At 41.8% G+C, this 16,907-nt stretch overlaps 1 protein-coding gene across 2 annotated transcripts in view; it reads right to left on the reverse strand.

The window, feature by feature from the left end:
• Positions 1-16,907, reverse strand: part of FBN1 (fibrillin 1) — a 145,159-nt gene that overhangs the window by 122,726 nt on the left and 5,526 nt on the right. For both annotated transcript variants that reach the window (XM_042039062.1, XM_042039063.1), the window contains 2 exons: positions 7,725-7,807; positions 6,723-6,821 (listed from right to left, as the gene is read on the reverse strand). In XM_042039062.1, the coding sequence (XP_041894996.1) occupies positions 6,723-6,821; positions 7,725-7,807 (182 nt within the window). The remainder of the gene's footprint in view (positions 1-6,722; positions 6,822-7,724; positions 7,808-16,907) is intronic.

The raw sequence follows: 16,907 nt of genomic DNA on the forward strand, positions 1-16,907 counted from the left end.
TAGAAGTCAAGAATGCACATTTTAGGACAGATACTTAGAATGGCACTACAGAACACAGTATACAGTTCCTAAGGAATATAGGACATGGTGCAAAGATTTGATGCACTCTCTCATTCAAATGAAGTCAAAGGCATTTCATATGAGCATAAATCCTCAACATTTCTTTCCTAGTTTGCAATTATGAGAAAAAGCCTTCAATAAGGGAAAAGTACTAAACTTCTAGCAGACAGCGCCATTAGAAAGGGAGTCTTATCATCTGGGAAGTGGGGGAGGGAAGTATTAAAGGGAAGCATATAAGGAAGTTCCTGAAGACACCCCTGTTCTGCCAACACATGCAACACCAGAAGCTGACCTGGCCAGGCAGGACTTCTTGCATAAAAAGGAGAAATAACAGAGTGATTTTTTTCTGTATGCCGACTGTGGGCTCACCCCTCCAGTAGAGTTTGCTTGGGAGCTGCAGAGCTCACAGACAGCACTTCCCCAGAGCCAACAACCTTCCCCTGCCAAGGGCAGAGACAGGGGAGCAGCAGCACACTCTCCTCAGCTGCAGTTCCACCACTTATAATGGTTAACAGGCAGCTTAAGCCCCATGCCAGTAAAGCATAATATCTCTGCTGCATTTTTCTAGTAATAGGAGCAAATAGATTTCTTAACTAGATGTTGGGAGCAACTAAAAGTATGTCAGGCTCTTCATCAGGCATAGAGAAGTGGGCAGGTCTCCCAAAAAAGTGAAGTTCTTACAGGTCCTGCTGTCCAACACAGCTGTGAACTGGGGCCTGCACTCCAGTAAGCAGCTGGGAAATGGTTTTCCTCTTAACAGGAACCACATGAAAGGCTCCTCCCCAGATAGGATTACAGTCTGATCAGCATTTCAGTAGATTGTGATGGAGTACTGGATACCCACACCATGCTGTCTGAACTGCTCAGGACTGAAAAATGGAAATTGCATGTCCCGTCAGAGCCTGCAGCTAACAGGTGCCATGCCAAACACTGACTTTTTCATCTCACACTAAACCCCCAGGCATCATTTGGATTTTAACAGTTCAGAAGTATGTGAATAGATTTTTTTTTATTATTTTCAAGCAGAAGTAATAATTTTAACTGTACTGCCTTCTATAACAATATGAATCCACAAAACCAAAGTAAAACATACAACTGGAAAAAGAAGTTAAAGCAATCTAGCATTTAAAACACTAGTTATCTTAATTCTTCAATTATAAAAGCAAAAACTGTGTATTACATTTCTTATGTGTCTAATAGTTATCATACATCTTTGTTCTGCTTTGGATGTACTTCAGTACTTCAAGCAACAAAAATGTACTAACATTCCTCAATAAAAAGTAAAATTGTCTGCAAATACAGAGTGAATATCTGGTGAAGATTTTTGGACAGTGTCCTAAGTAGGTCAGAAAAAGGTGTATAGTTACTTTAAAATGTGTAGTTCAACTCAGCTTTATACAATCTTAGAAAAACAGAGGGGATTACAAAAAGCATAGGAAATGATATCATCTGTCAAGCAGGGAAGGAACTTTAAAACCACAAACTGATTTCAATTAGAGCAAGCTATGCCAAGAGCTAATTTCCATTCCCACATGAAGACCAAAGCCATTTAAGCAGTTCGAACTACATTTGAGATAAAAAGGTTAACAGTAGCTTAAATGATGATTTTCATATTATTTGTTCATGTATAAATAAAGTATATTTCCTCATTCTGGGATACACACACAAAGTTTCCATAACTTGTCTTACTCCTTCTTAAAAGAACTTTTCCAAGGTAAAATATTTCTTCCTCCATTTTAAACTAAAATAATTCTGGGAGACTGCTGGGACACCCAGTCATCTTTACTTAAATGAGCCCTTTAAGTCAGTGAGCTTTTTCCCCTGTTACCAGGCAAGAGAATCAAAGACATACAGTCAGTAAACTAATTACTTATTTTCTGCCCTCTTTTGCGGGAATGTTGAAAAGATTACTTCCAAAGTCATACAGACTATTCTGTAATATTATCCTTCCAAAAGTTTACAGAAACACATTCAAAGGCTGTCTGGAGCTCAGATGATGATTTTAAAAATGCATTTTTGAAAACTAGCATATTAATGCAGGTCCAGGTTCTCTTTTCTCAGCTATATCAACAATTCCATTATTGTCAGTGGAGATATTCCGGTAAATGAAACAACCTGTTCCAAGATATCACACAGACAGAGATTCAAAAAAAAAGCACAGGAATTACCATAAGGCTGGTAAATCAATGCATAGAGCTTTGTCTTATCTTGGCACGCACAGGAAATGTTAACATTAATAAACGGTTGCTTTCAATCAATTGTTGTTCTTTTTCACATCCAATCTGTAAATGGTCTGCACTGGAAATGTCTGAAGTCAAAACAGGAATAACTGCAGGAACACAACTTTCTAAACCTGCAAAAGAGCCAGCAAGACCATACATAGCCACACGGGCTTCGCGTGTGGGCGACAGTCATGTTTTTTATCAAAGTGCTGCCCTCTTAAGCGTAAGAGCTCCTGACTTCTTAAATAAATACCCAGAAAAACTGAGTAAAGACTTCATCACACCCAGAGCACCACCACAACCGCTCACAAAACGTGCAGGAGCTCACCACGCAGACAGAAGGTAGCACAGGTGCCGTCTCCTCTGCAATCCCAAACTAAGAAACGTGAGGTGTGAGGGTCTGCAGTCCTCAGGTGGGAAAACCAGCGGAGCTGCTGGCCCAGCACCTCAGGCCGAGGGTGCGGCAGGGCAGCCAGTGGGCACCGCAGGAGAGGCCGGCTCTGCCTCTGTGCCACTGCCGAGGAAATGCTCCCAGCCCCGGCCGTGCATGACGCAGGGCTTTGCCTGCCAGGAGCTGTAAACAAGGAATGACGGCCTCATCGCATCCCAGATGCTCAGCGTGCTTTCTCTGTCAAGTGACTGAGTCAGGAGAGAGATGGCAGCTAGCGCCGAGGCGGGACATGGGCCTGCTGCCCTGCGGCCCTGCACACGGCACAGACAAAACCTGCAGTACCCTCAAAAACTCTGGGAACATTCGAAATTCAAGACCTTACACCACCTCTGACAGTAGCAGAACATAAGGCTGAGCTCCAGGTTTTACTGCCATTGAGCAGACACCTCCCATAGCACCCAAGGAGTGGGGTCCCAGGGCACGGAGCCAAGGCCCAGGCTCAGCCCCACACCACCGGCAGACACTGAGGAAGGCTCCAGGCGGGAAGCCTCTGAGGAGGAGCTCAGTCCTTGGCTGTGCCTCTGACGCTGCTGGCAGAGGAGCAGAGCAGCCCCGCTCTGGACACGGACACTTGTCTCCACAGCTCTCACCCCGAGCACCCACCACAGCTCCCACTGCCTCTGTCACAGCTCCGTTCCTTCAGGGACAGCCCCATCGGCAAACGCCTTCCCTGTTTCAGCCAGCCCAAACCATTCTGACTACAGAAGCAAAACCAGGGGCTGAGCTCAGAGACAGACCTGACCCCTAACCCTGGGGGCAGCCTTACACCCTCCTCCTCCTTTGCCCCCCCTCCCACAGGGACAGAGCAGCAGCTCTAACATGTGGCAGGATCACAGAGCACGAATGGAGCACAAAGAAGGGCCAGGTTGCAGCACCAACAGACACAGCCACAGCAGCCACAGCCCTGGTGCTGTGGGGACAGCAGTGAAGCCGCTGCCACCAGAGCTGGCAGAGCACAAAGTGCAGGACATCTCCCACAGCACAGAGTGTCACACATCTCCACACAGGTGCACCTGCAGCGTCAGAGCACCCACACAACAGAGCCAGCGGCACGGAGGCCTCCACACTTGGCACTCTTATCTCCAAGCCTGCTGTAAGCACACCCAAAAATTCACTAATTACACAGAAATAACCACTACTCAGCCAGCAAGTTTACTGATGTCACTAAAATCGCTGCTGAGAAAACCACCGGTTGATCTTTTCAACCACAAATCAGATTCCTAAAGCTGACTCTTAACCAGAAAAGTCCCAGCAACTGACCTGCAAAAGAATCAAACTTGGAGGCTTTGTTTTGCTCTCAAATCCACATGCTTTCCAATCTGCATTAAATATTTTATTTTTACAGACAACCAGAGTATAAAAGTCACTGTCAATTCAGTTTCTGTCTATGGACTACAAAACCCATACAGCATTTTTCTGCTGTAAAACCCATGCCCACTACTGATTGAGTACTAAAGACGCACATAAAAATATCCAAAGAATACCTTAGACACATCTCATACATCAGAAGCTATACACTTAATTCTGAGAAATCATGGCATTTTCACTCATATTTGCTATTTTTATTTTGCATGTGACAAAGACGTATCATTTACATTCAATTTTTAAATTATTTTAATTAGATTTTTTTCTTATTTTTTAGAACATATAATTAAAACAAGGTTTCATGAATGCATATTCTGTCAAAACATTGACTGTTACCAAAGGTAGTAGACAGTAACCATTTGATGTCCAACAGTATTTTTTATGTTTACTTTGTTTTCTAATTGCAGATCTAAGTCATTGTGGTCTATTGTGTAAATACATATTCATGGGTTTTGTCTACAGTGCCAACAGAGCAAATGACTTACATAAAGTATGTTCTGTAAGTACTAATGATGTGCTAAATCATAAAAAATATTACCCAAGACTGCACAGAAGCAGTGGAGTCTCTTCTCCCTACAACTTAAAAGATGCTTTTGCTTTGAGAATGAGTATGTTTTAATAAATAAAGGGGATGTAAACACATACACAAAATGTATCTTACTGGAGAAACTGAACACAATATAAACCATATATATTTTAAGCCAACTGCTAAGTCTATCTGTAAAGTGTTAATACTTATACTGTATACAGAGAATCAACACTTAAAAGTAGGCAAACCTATGCAGCAATGTGAGGAAAATAATGTCAGCATAGATTAAGCAAATTCATACTTAGGAGAAGTAATGGTCAACAACCAAATTAGCTAAGTCATATAGGCTTTAGAAGCTGCTTGATTAAACACTGTAGTAAAGCCCTGCACCCATTTATCTGTGCTACTCCAATGAAGGCTAAAACCACGGAGATCAATGGTAGAATATTTCAGAAAAAGAGCCACAAGAAGAACTGAAACTTTACTCATACTCTATTTTTCTTTCAAGTCTTGACTCATAAAAGACTTCAGTGTGGCCAAAGAAAAAAATGAGGTAATACTAAGGCCCACTTGTTCCTGCCTTTTACAAAGGTGCCAAAACATGTAACAGATACAGGGATATATCTCTCCTTCTGTGCCCTGAAGGGTACCTGGGAGAAGGTCACACCTTTCTTTACTGGCTAACAAGACTAAGGCATAAGCACCTGATAAAACAGTAGCTGCAAACCCAGGCAGGAACACATCACCACAATATTTGTGCAGCATTTTGCACCCTTCCCTCCCTCCAGCACTCTCTGGGAACTCCATAGCTCCAGATCTTACTCATGCTGTCCTCTCCCTAACAGACATCACAGGAGCATGAGATGGGTTGAACTGCAAAGAACAATATTTACCATTTTAGTACATGCCATTCCATTACATTCTGCAGTTGTTAATGTTTTTCCACTGTTATTGCATTAAAAGGATGCTAAAACCACAAACTGAAATGGTCAGTTATGTGGGGAAATTCTTATCAACCAGGACAGCAAAAAAAAAGGCAAGATAAAAAATACAGAAGCAAAGCAGACCACACACTGAGTCTCAAAAGACACTCAGAACTAAAAGGATGACCACTGTGCATAATATTACAGACCTCAGCGGAGTGCATCCCCCACTGACTTCTGTCAATATGTTGTTCAAACACTTATAGGCATTTGTGGGAACCAGTCTCCCTCAAAATTCCTTCCAGAAACTTCACATTTCATAAAAAATTGACATCTTCTACATTCTAAGAGACAAGCACCATGTTCAAATGAGAATAGAGAGTACTTTACAGTTGGCATCTCAGGTATGAACTGTGCAAAATCCTACTTTATATCAAACACTCAACTCATATTTAGCCATTGAGTTATCTGTTCATTTAATGTATTTAATTTTACTTATTCTTCCCTGGCTCTGGAGAACCTTCCTTGAAAACCTGAAATACAAACATTTTTAGGAAAAGTCATCTCTTTGAAAAATTTCATTTCCAAAGCACCTTTGTTTTTCTGATGAACTGCTGTTCCACTTAAAAACGTTGTGCAACTCTGTACCTCTACTACCTACGAAAGTGTCACCTGAAGGAAGTCAGGAGTATTAGATTCAGAAGATATGTACCAAGCCTGGCAAGGAAATGCTCTAATGCTTGTAGGCCTAGGTATTAACATACAGCATGCATAGTGTCTGCTTTATAACCCTTGAAAGCTGAAGAAAATTACAAAGCATGTCAAGGTCAGCCAATTGTCAAGAGTCATCTCTCTTATCATTACAACTTTTTTTGCTGTATACATGTGCATGTCTATCAGTGAACAGAGATAAGGCATTTTCCAGAAAGCAAGGAAGACTGGAATCAGTGTTACAAAGTGGCAAATGAAAAAAAAGAGTGTCTCCAATAGCCAGTCTCTGAGTCATTCTTCGGTTTCATCATAGGAAGCTACACTTCCCTTCCTGTGGTAAAAGTACGTCTGGTGACTCAGAAGTTATTTGTCTTAAATACTGACTACCAAACCATTTTACATACCTTAGTAGCTTCACAGAGTAAAAAGAGCAATATCAGAGACACGGAAGAAATACTTACTTGATTTTGAACCACAGGAGGGGGCTATCTGACCATTTGGGCATGTGCACATGTTTGGTCTAGAGCAAAATCCATCCCCACAGGAATGTCTGCAGATTGCTATTAAGAAAACACAAATGCCTTTAAAATATGTCCCAAAAACCTCAAACACATAAAAAACCACCTGATAGAAAATCCAGTACCATAACATAAACACCCACAAACTCATTGAACTGCGTACAACAGATCCCAAAACAGTTCTTCCTGTTTATCTGCATCTTTATAGGGGGCAGTTAAGACCCAGACCTTCACCATCTGCTATGAAAAGGTCTGGGAACATGCCACAGGCTACACTAGATATGGGGAGATTTCCTTGGAAAAGTGAAACTCTTGTCCATTTTACCAGACTACCCTTGGAGGAAGGATGGCACTGAGGCAGCAGTACAATGCTTCCTTTATTTCTGCACCACACACATGCAAGAGCAGTAATTCCCATCTGACAGCACGCTGCTGCAGGATCTCTGGAAAGAGTCTTATCAGCCTTGGGCCAAGTGCCTTTAGGAGTTATTTCTAGTGTGCTGTTGTACTATATATGAATATGCATACATAGCACTACAGTGTATGCATGTATTTATACCCCTCTGTATGTATTTCAGGGATATGGTCCAAAGAAGCGGATAAAATGTACTTGCTGGCCTGATGCTGTTGCCTCCTTCCATTAACTTAAACAGATTAACATATTCCACTCACTCCCAAGAGTTCGCACACCCCTTGGAACCCTTTACCACAGACTTAAACAGAACATGTGGATGAGATTAATCTTTTGTTAAATACCGGTATCACATCGCTGTGTTGCAGCCCAAGAAACTCCATATATTAGCTTTGTATATATTTTAAATGGTAAAGAAATCATGTACAGCTGCTATTGAAAACATATAGAAACACATTTCTGTTCTGGTATACAATTAAAAACATCCTGAAACATAGAAGGACAAAGATAAACATGTAACTAGATTAACTTACGGACTATGCATTGGTTTCCACCAGGTAAAGTTTTCCATCCAGGGCAGCAGTAGGCATTGTAACGTGATCCACACACATTTGGTCTGGGGAAAAAAAAAAAGGATGAATTCTTATTTTTACTCAGAAATAAGTTTTAAAAGTAGAGGTATAAAACAGAAAAAGTAAATCACTGCAATACACATTTCAATAATTACATTTAGAAGTGCTGTATGTTTTCAGCCTGTATTTGTTGGGGTTTTCAGGTAACATACACTTATACAAATTAAAGATTACACTACAAGCACAAAATCAAATTGGTAGCATCTTAACAACAGGAACAGAATGGGCAAACTTTGTCTCACATCACTCCATATCTGAAGAAGTAAACACACAGGTTTTTTGAGCAAAACTCACACTTAAATACAAAATGAGGGATCCCATCCAGCATCATTAATAAGCACAAATTAAATCTAGTGCTCTTTGAGTGGTAATTTTTAAGCTTCCTGTTGCTTTCTCTTCTTTATTCTAAAGCACTATTACTATTCCCTGTTTTGTCCATGAACAAAACTATGTATGTATGAGTGAAATGTGCCAACAAGAACATCAGCCAAATAAATGAGCCAAAATATGTTAATTCTTCATTAGGAAAAATTCCTTACTACCAAAACTAATCAAGGATGGGGGTATATGTAGTGACACAGTCCTATGAAATGAGTATGAGGGGCCTACTGCCCTCCCTAAATGATGTATCCACAGGAATTTTTCTTTCCAACCCATTCCTCTCATCCACATTTACCCTGCCAAATAACTTTATTACTAGAGTTTACAATGAAAGCTGACAGGACATGACACTATTCCTATCATTATTTTATTGGTAAAAATAGGGAAGTTGAAATGATTCTATGTCCCTCACAGATAATAGATTTTTTTTAATCTTGTCCTATTTATTTATTTAATATTTATTTAATGCATCTATCCATGCAAATAAAGCTAGTAAGAACAGCTTCAAAAATGAGAACATGTTCCTTCTTTTGTTTTATGCTTAATAATCTTAGCAGAGGAAAATGTTACAACCTCTATAAATATTGTGAGTTCCTAGGAACTGCTTTATTAAAATATTGTATACAGATTAGAGACAGATTTAAATGTTTACTGTTTTAGGAAAGGTTTCCTATTACTATTTTGTCCTTGGTCTTTCAGAAAGTTCTTCATTCCTAGTATTGCAATGTCTAAGTAAACAACAGTTACTTCGTATGGTGAGGCAACTTAGGACAAACAATCTCAATACATGCAAACACTTCTTTATGCACGTTTTCTAACTAACAGAAGTTACATACTGTATTTATTTAGGGATATGCATTACTAATGCAATTTCAAGTATTCTGATTACACCAATTTCAGTGACACCTATTCTTTCCAACTACGGCCAGAAACTACTCTAAATTAAAGCAAGCACTACCATTACCAACTGGTTCTGGATAATTACAAAGTGGTAACTGAGGTGAATGTGAGCAACACAACTGGACTTGTTGGAGGGTCCTTTTCCCTTCCTGCAACTGATGTTACAGACTCAAAGTCTTATTCATTTAATTCCAGTGCATTCAGTTTTAGTAATGTCAGCTACTTCCCCGCAGGGCTATAACCATGTAACTTTTCCTAGAGTTCCCTGTTCATCAATGCCAAATGTTGCTCCACAATCATCTGCCAAGTAAGACTGGCAAGCAGACAAGTGAGATTGTTTTTCACCCTCTCCACTCAGAAGAAATAATGGAACTTATTAAGACAGATAGAATGGGTTTGTTGCTACCTGTTACAACCTACAGGCATAAACCACCCATTTCCAACTCCAGTTGGTGAGGATCTGTAGAAGGCTGATCATAAAGCAATGTTTATGTACTCTGTCAAACTTCAGTCTCAGCAAGTACGTGGCTTTAGGAACCATCTGGTCCACGTTAAGAGTCAGGAGCAGATTTCTGTGTCACAGAGAAACCTGGTTTTAAAAATCTTTTTCCAAAATGGGACTCTGGAAAACCTGTATGTGCCAGCAACCATGAAGTCAGAGACCCTGAGAGCCTTGAAGCTGTCCACAGGGTAGGCTAAGCCATACACCCAGGAGGCTCCAACTCTGATGCAGCATGCTTAGCTTTGAAAAACAAGAAGAAAAAAGTCATCAAACTGTACTTCCATGGAACGGTTTGAGCCTGACAAGGGCATTTTCCAGTGGAACACTTTTTCATCAGAAAGTTGCTGTCTAGCTTATAAAAGAAACCCATACTAAAGTCTGAATGCTACTTCTTTGAGACAGAGGGAGTGTTCTTAAATTGCGCATATTTGAAAAGTGACTTTGAAAATAATTCGTTTTAAATTCATTGGTATTTATGAGGTGATCAGACACTATAGCAATAAATCTCCATAAATAAATAAAGTATTTGAGGCAATAATAATTAATTTGCCTCATGTAAAATCATGGAAACTATCAATCAAATTGTAAAGGCTCTATCATTGTACTTACTTTAAACAGTTACCCACTTTGTGTTAAATAGAGCGTATTTTCCTGCTGATATTATAAGCTATGAATAAAGTGTTTTATATTCTCATAAAACTGTTTTCCTGAACAGCACTACAAACAGAGTTCAGTTATAAAATCTGATTTGTAATAAAAAAATAAGCAAAAGCATGTCTGTACACCCTCAAAGCACCTACAGCACCTTCCTTTCACTCCAAAGCCCAGAGAAGGAAGAGAAACTCTCAGAACAAAGCTGTTACCATTGCAATTAGAAAAAAAAAAAAAAAAAGACAAGTCTTTCATTTTTTTTTAGAGTCACTTAATGAACTTCTAAAGCATAAAAGGATTTCTGTAATGGTATGGTGCTGAGAGACTGGATGGCTGATGCCCAGAGTTTCATCAAAGATGTCCAAAGTAAACAAGATATTAGGTCTTTGATTAATGACACACAAGTAGAAATTCAGTAGTAAAGTGAGTTGAATTATCAAAAGGCATTAGACATGAGTCATCAACTAGAAAAATCTTGGAACAGCAGAGAGAAAAAGGTTCATCTGGAAATTCTGATAACTAACACTTGAGAGTGATAGGCTTGCATAGATATTGACAGCACCTGCGTGCACCTAACTAGAAGATATTCTTCTTCAGAAACAGCCACAGGGGCCCTACACCTCATTACGAAGTAAAGCCTTGTCTGTCCTTTCCCAGCGTGCGGGGAATGAGGCCGGGCAGAACCGCAGCACCGGCTCCTTGAGATGGACGCGCGCGGTCCTGCCCCGGCCAGCGCGGGGATGCAGCACAGCCTCCGGCTGTCACACACGCTCAAATAAAAGGTCCCCTTTCTCCACGGGGCAATACTGATGTCACCCACGGAAAGGACCGACTGGGTCTGTCCCTCCCGTGCTTCCAGAGCTCTGTCTCAGCAGGGACGCGTGGCTGCCCGGCTCCCCCGACCTGCAGCCATCACCCAGGCACTGCGGGTGGATTGGCGGAGCGGCCACACGGAGGTAAAATAACGAGAACCAAATCACGCTAAGCTTGGCAGAGTCTTCTTATCAGCTATAACCAGGCAGCGAGGGTACGTGACAGCCAGGGAAGTGAGGGAGCTGTTCAAAAGCCCTGTGTGAAGCCGGCAGCAGCGAACAGCCAGCCCGGGAATGGAAGGGACACCTCCGGCGTTGGGACTGTCCCCTCGGGGTCCCGGCAGAGGCACGGCCGGAGCCCCGTGCTGCAGCCACCCGGGGGGGAGGGCGAATTCTGCACATCTCCGCTCTGCCCTGCCTGTGACCCCTCGAGGAAATTGCAGCCCTCTCCGGAAGAAAGCATTGCCCATCAGCAACTCCCATGGGAGGAAGGGTTTCTGGCACTGCTGTGAGCGAGGCTTCAGGCAGAAATTTTGTCAGCAGCACTGCCATGCACCGGCCAACGCTGGCGTAATCCGCGCTGAATCAAACCCAAAGCACGGGTCTCAAATAAATTAGACAGAGACCAGACAGAGTGGGCAGAGAACAGCTGAGAGAGCAAGAGAAACAGCTGATCATCATTTAGAGCTGAGCTGAGATGCAGGGATACTGGGAAGGGGTTCTCATTGCTCCCTCAACTCAATTTTCCTCTCCCTAGGAAAATACACAGGGATTCCTCCTTGCAAGAGAATGTTTCATGAAAAGCTTCTATTAACTATTTGGCTGCAGTGGTTAGCATATGTTTAACATAATGTAGGGACCCAGTTTTCTGGCAGAAAAATACAATTTAAAGCAATATCATCAGCCAATGGTTATTTTTAGAGAAGCCTTTGCCTATTTTTCTTCTTATGTGGGTAACTCTGGTAGCTGCTAAAACTGTACTCAGAACTATTTACTGATCATTTCTACATAAAATTGGAGTGATGCTTCCACACTTGCACTGGGGACTTAAAAAGAATGACAAACAGGAGGCTGGTCTTAAAAATGTGCTTGTCTGAGTCCAACCAATGTAATAAGAAATAGTAGTTAAGGCTCCAGAATGTGAAGATGAATAGCTTTTACTAGTAGGTTTCAAGAGAGACAAAATCAGATTGATACCATTTGCTGTAAACCAGCTTTATGTACCTACCTAAACCTCTCAGTGTCTCCGAATAAATACTAAAGGCACAGAGTGGCTCTGCTCTGCTGACTCCACTGGAGTTTTACTCAGCTTTCCCACAGAATCAAGAACTTCCACCACTGGAGAGAATCCAAACTTTAGTGGACACAGCCATGAGCAGCCTGTTCACCATGCTCTGGAGTAGAGGTTGGACGACATGGCCTTCCAAGATCCCTCCTCACTTAAATGACAGAAGCCAAATATGCATAAATTAGAGGTCAGTATCTAAAGCAGCTCCTTTAACTGCGCTGGCACCTACCCCCTCCTCCAAGGAGCAGTGAGCAAAGCAGAACTGGGAAGGGAAGATCTGGTTCCTAGTGGGATGCAGCAGTAACAGCTACAGCACATGACAGGCAGCAACCCTGACACAGCACTGAGCATCAAGGCCCAAGGAAGAAGCCTGGCTGTGCTCTGAACTCACCACTCTCAGCAAATACACCCACAGACTGAAAAACTTAACTGTGCATTGGACAGAGCCAGAAACACAGACACAGGTCTGCATTTAGCATGCATAAGGCTCATTTCCAGGTATCTCAAATAGTTTAAACAGGGGTTTATTTTCTGTTGTTTAGCTAAATATTATAAACATGGGATGTTTTTATCACTGTGCCCCTTTTAACCATTCAGTGAAGATCATTAAGAGAACCCTTGAAACTATTTGTTTCAATCGTATAAAAGGAAAACCTACAAAACTATGCTAAACTCTGGAACAAACAGAAAATTTAGTTTCTATTATACTATAAAGAATAAGCAGGCACTTTTAAGCAAAATGTATTTTTTACATACAAAGGATTGCATCTGATGAACTCATTTTTACACTGCAATAAGCAAGCCTGTGCCATGCAGAGAGCCTAATATGATAACTATTTCTCACTCTGACAGTAAGGATACTGCTGTCCCAGAATCCTGGCTCAGTTCAACTAAAAAAATAACACGCTGAGCAGCTCTACGGGTATCTTTGGCTCTGGCCTACGTGCAAGTCAAGAGTTCAAAATGACATGCAAGTTTCCTGCAGCAGCACTGAACACTTTTCTAACCCTAACCTCCATCACACTGTGACAGCTAAATACAGCAATCCAACAAGAGCATTTGACATTAAGAGAATTCTTCCACACTTGCTCTAAAAATCCAACCCTGTTTTTTGCAGGGACACGCTCATCTAACCTGACAGCCAGGCATTGTTCTCATTCATAGCCAGGGACAGACGCATTTCTGGCATGTATTCCTTTCATTGTTCCACTTGAGAATGTCAATGGGTCCAGCTCAAAACCCATCTACATGGCTGTATAAGACATGTAAAGTACAAGTATGTCACCACAAGGAACTATCTGCCAGGCCAGACAAGTGCAGCGGGTAAACAGGAAGGATCCATCAGGTATTTTCTTAAAACAAACACACACAAAAAACCCCAACCAAACTAAAAAGATATATTCAGAGGCCAAGAACTCTTTCCTATTTGGCAGCACTAAACAATGTGCCATGGGAAATGGATGTAACTGTGGGCTAAGGCAATGCTTAGCTGTCCAGATGTCACTTGCAACGGGAACAGGGAGAGATCATTTCACACCTCCAGGTCTACTTCCCACACTCACCATGTACCCACTAATGGTTATTGAGGAGGCAAACCTCTAACAGTTTCCCAAAGGAAAGCACACAGGGAACTCAGGATTTCTGCCAGCCCGTGCCCAAGCTAAGCAGCAACACAAGGGCTGGTGTGGGGCACACTGGCCAGACAAGCCCAAGGCCAGCCAGCCCCTCGTTGAGGCTTCCCAGGAGGCTGCAGGCTGTGCTGGTGTCACCCACCATCCCCACTGTGGAGGACACCCAATACTCTAGGCAGTCTCCTATACCTGACACTTGCATCAATACTGTCAGAGAATGCCCTCAGGTGTTAAGCAATGCTATTAATTTGTGTATTAAGTGCTCTCCCTTAGGCTACTGAAGATTTATTCTAGGTAAGTTATCAGTATTTCTCCTCCTCCCTTCACTACACGCTATTCTAGCCTTTGTCTCTCTCCTTGCTGGGACAGTGACTCCGTATTTTCAAAAGGCCAGTTACCTGCACATCTATCATAAGGAAACAGGAAAACCCCAATGATACAGATCCCACTGTTTTAGTCCAACTCGTCCCTAGCAGACACTAATTTATTCTGTACACAGGGAAGAGAAAAAGATGGAATATTAGTGGGAAAAACAAAGAAGAAAAGAGACAGGAAAATAATGTTCCTGAAAGGAAACGAATTTTAGTTTGAAACCTCAGCTGAACATCACTGGATATTCTGATGTCCTCCAGCAAAACATGAGAGAGAGAGAAGCTTGAAAAAGAGGATGAAAATGATTAAGACCGTAGACAAAAGAACTGTGGCTTTCATTTGGTATTTCTGAGGCTATAATGGTCATGAATCATTTCATAAAATGAGAAGTAGAAAGGAAAACAACAGATTCTCCAGCAAGTCAACACTGAAAATATTTTTCCAGATAAAAGCTAGACCTCCTTCATACTTCAGTGAAGATCTGTAAGCAAAACCAGGAGGCAGAGGTTTTATTTTAACAGGCTACATTTTACATCCCAAGGTACCTTCCAAAGAAGAGCCCAACTTTCCTCAAGTGTCACGAAAAACCAAATGGTTGTCCTCACACCTCTATCTGCACACCAGCCTTAGCATGAATGAGGCTGTTCAGTAGGTCTGAAATCCTTTTTAAAATATTAAATAAGTACAACCAGGTGGGAAAGTCAGAATGGATGAGAAAACAATCAAAAGAGAAATGTAAGATCAAAAAGCTACAAATATATTTCCCAGCACATTGCAATGGTTAATCAGAAACAACCCAGGCCACAATTGCTCCGTTCTACAAAAATATTTACTGAGTCTGGGGAGCAAGACCAAAGTGACAGACATGCCTGTATATCCTCTTCATGTTTAGGGTTCATTAGGGAGGTGAAGAAGAAGGATGAGATGGGAGTCAATCTCATTGCAACACAAAGAAGTTAATGATTCATTTCTTACTATTTTTGTACGTGCACATTCAAAGATCTCAAGGTCCTAAAGTCTTTTTTAAGTAGAGATGGCCTCCTATTACCCAGTGTCTATCACATTTCGACCAAGAGGAAGTTTTCCTAGTTATCCACACAGCTAAATATTTGGGGTCTTTCATATTGGGTAACACTGTTCTAACAATCACAGGTTAGAACAGTTGCTCAGTCCGTGAACATATTGAAAGTCACCCTTGTCAAAATGTATTGAAGTTTGTACACTAAACCTTAAGTTTGCAGGATGGAAGATGAATGACAAAGACTGTCCTAAGTGAGCAGCAATGCTGAGCAACACACCACAGGAAAGGAAAATAAGCATACAGGGAAACAGAAGCTGCAGTCTTATTTGATAAGGATGACTGTAAGTGAAGCTGACAGATGGACTGTTCCTGCCAAGCTCTAGCCCAGACATCCTCCCTTTGCTCCCACGTCAACTGAGAGCAGCCCTCTGCTAACTTCAAGTCTGCATCCTCAAGCCCAGCACAGCCCCAAAGGCTCTGACACCACTGTGTGAAGCTGCACACAGAGCAGAAGCTTATCCAGTGACAAGGCAAACAGACCCAGATGACATCGAATCTGGTGAACAACTTGTGGAACCACCACTGAACAAAAAATGTGTCCTGTGCTGGCTAACAACAGGGGAGAAGTCTACTTTTATAAATCTTAAATAGGCTGAGGGAAGTGCAGCTATGCCTAGCCAGAGTTTCTTCTGTCTCCTTGAAGCAATTCTGTCAGGAAACCTGCACTGGAAACTGAAAATTACTGCACTCTTCTCCAACAAGACACACTTTCTGCAGGTGCTGTTCTTCCCCCGACCCTTTATGCCTCCAGTTTCTGAAGACAGTACACCCCTGTCAATAAAAGTTCAATTAAACACTAAGAAACAGATGAGAAACTCTCCAGAAAGACACCACCACACGTAAGAGTAGACAACTGCGTAACAAATCCACAAAAGGAAACGATTACCTGGAGCACAAAGAAAGAGACAAAGTACAATCCACAACATCTCTTGTGTTCTGAGTGGGATTAATCTGTTTGTAACCTGCCAAGCAATTAAGTCACAGCAACAATGAGCCTTGAAGGACCCCTCAGGATGTAGGACAGTAAGGTACCTTCCTGTGATGGGGCACAAAGTGACAATACTGATGTGAAATACATGAAAGCCACCACAGGCCAGCTGTGACTGGTCCTGCAGCATCTGGGGCAGTGTATCAGCCAGCCTGATACAGCCAAGAGCTATGCAGACAACAATGAATAAATAGATACATGAGGGGAAGAAAGGAAAATAATTACATCCAGTCTTCCCTTCCTGATCTTCAACATGTCACCTTGGCACAGTGGTGCTGGGTCACAGGAAACCTGCTTCATCTTAGTCTCACCAGCCGATTTTACAACACTTCCAAAACAATCTTGTTCCATACAGTACATCATGAATGCTGCTACACTGTTTATTGTACCCCTTTTCCTCTGTTTTCTCTATTTATGACCTACTACCATCAAATGGCAAGAAAGTATTTATCTAATGTATTTTAGGAGAGGCACGTGG

This window comes from Corvus kubaryi, unplaced genomic scaffold (genome assembly GCF_017639235.1).
Source record: "Corvus kubaryi isolate FWS band 111438036 unplaced genomic scaffold, C.kubaryi_AGA036_p1.0 37394, whole genome shotgun sequence".
Taxonomy (NCBI): Eukaryota; Metazoa; Chordata; class Aves; order Passeriformes; family Corvidae; genus Corvus; species Corvus kubaryi.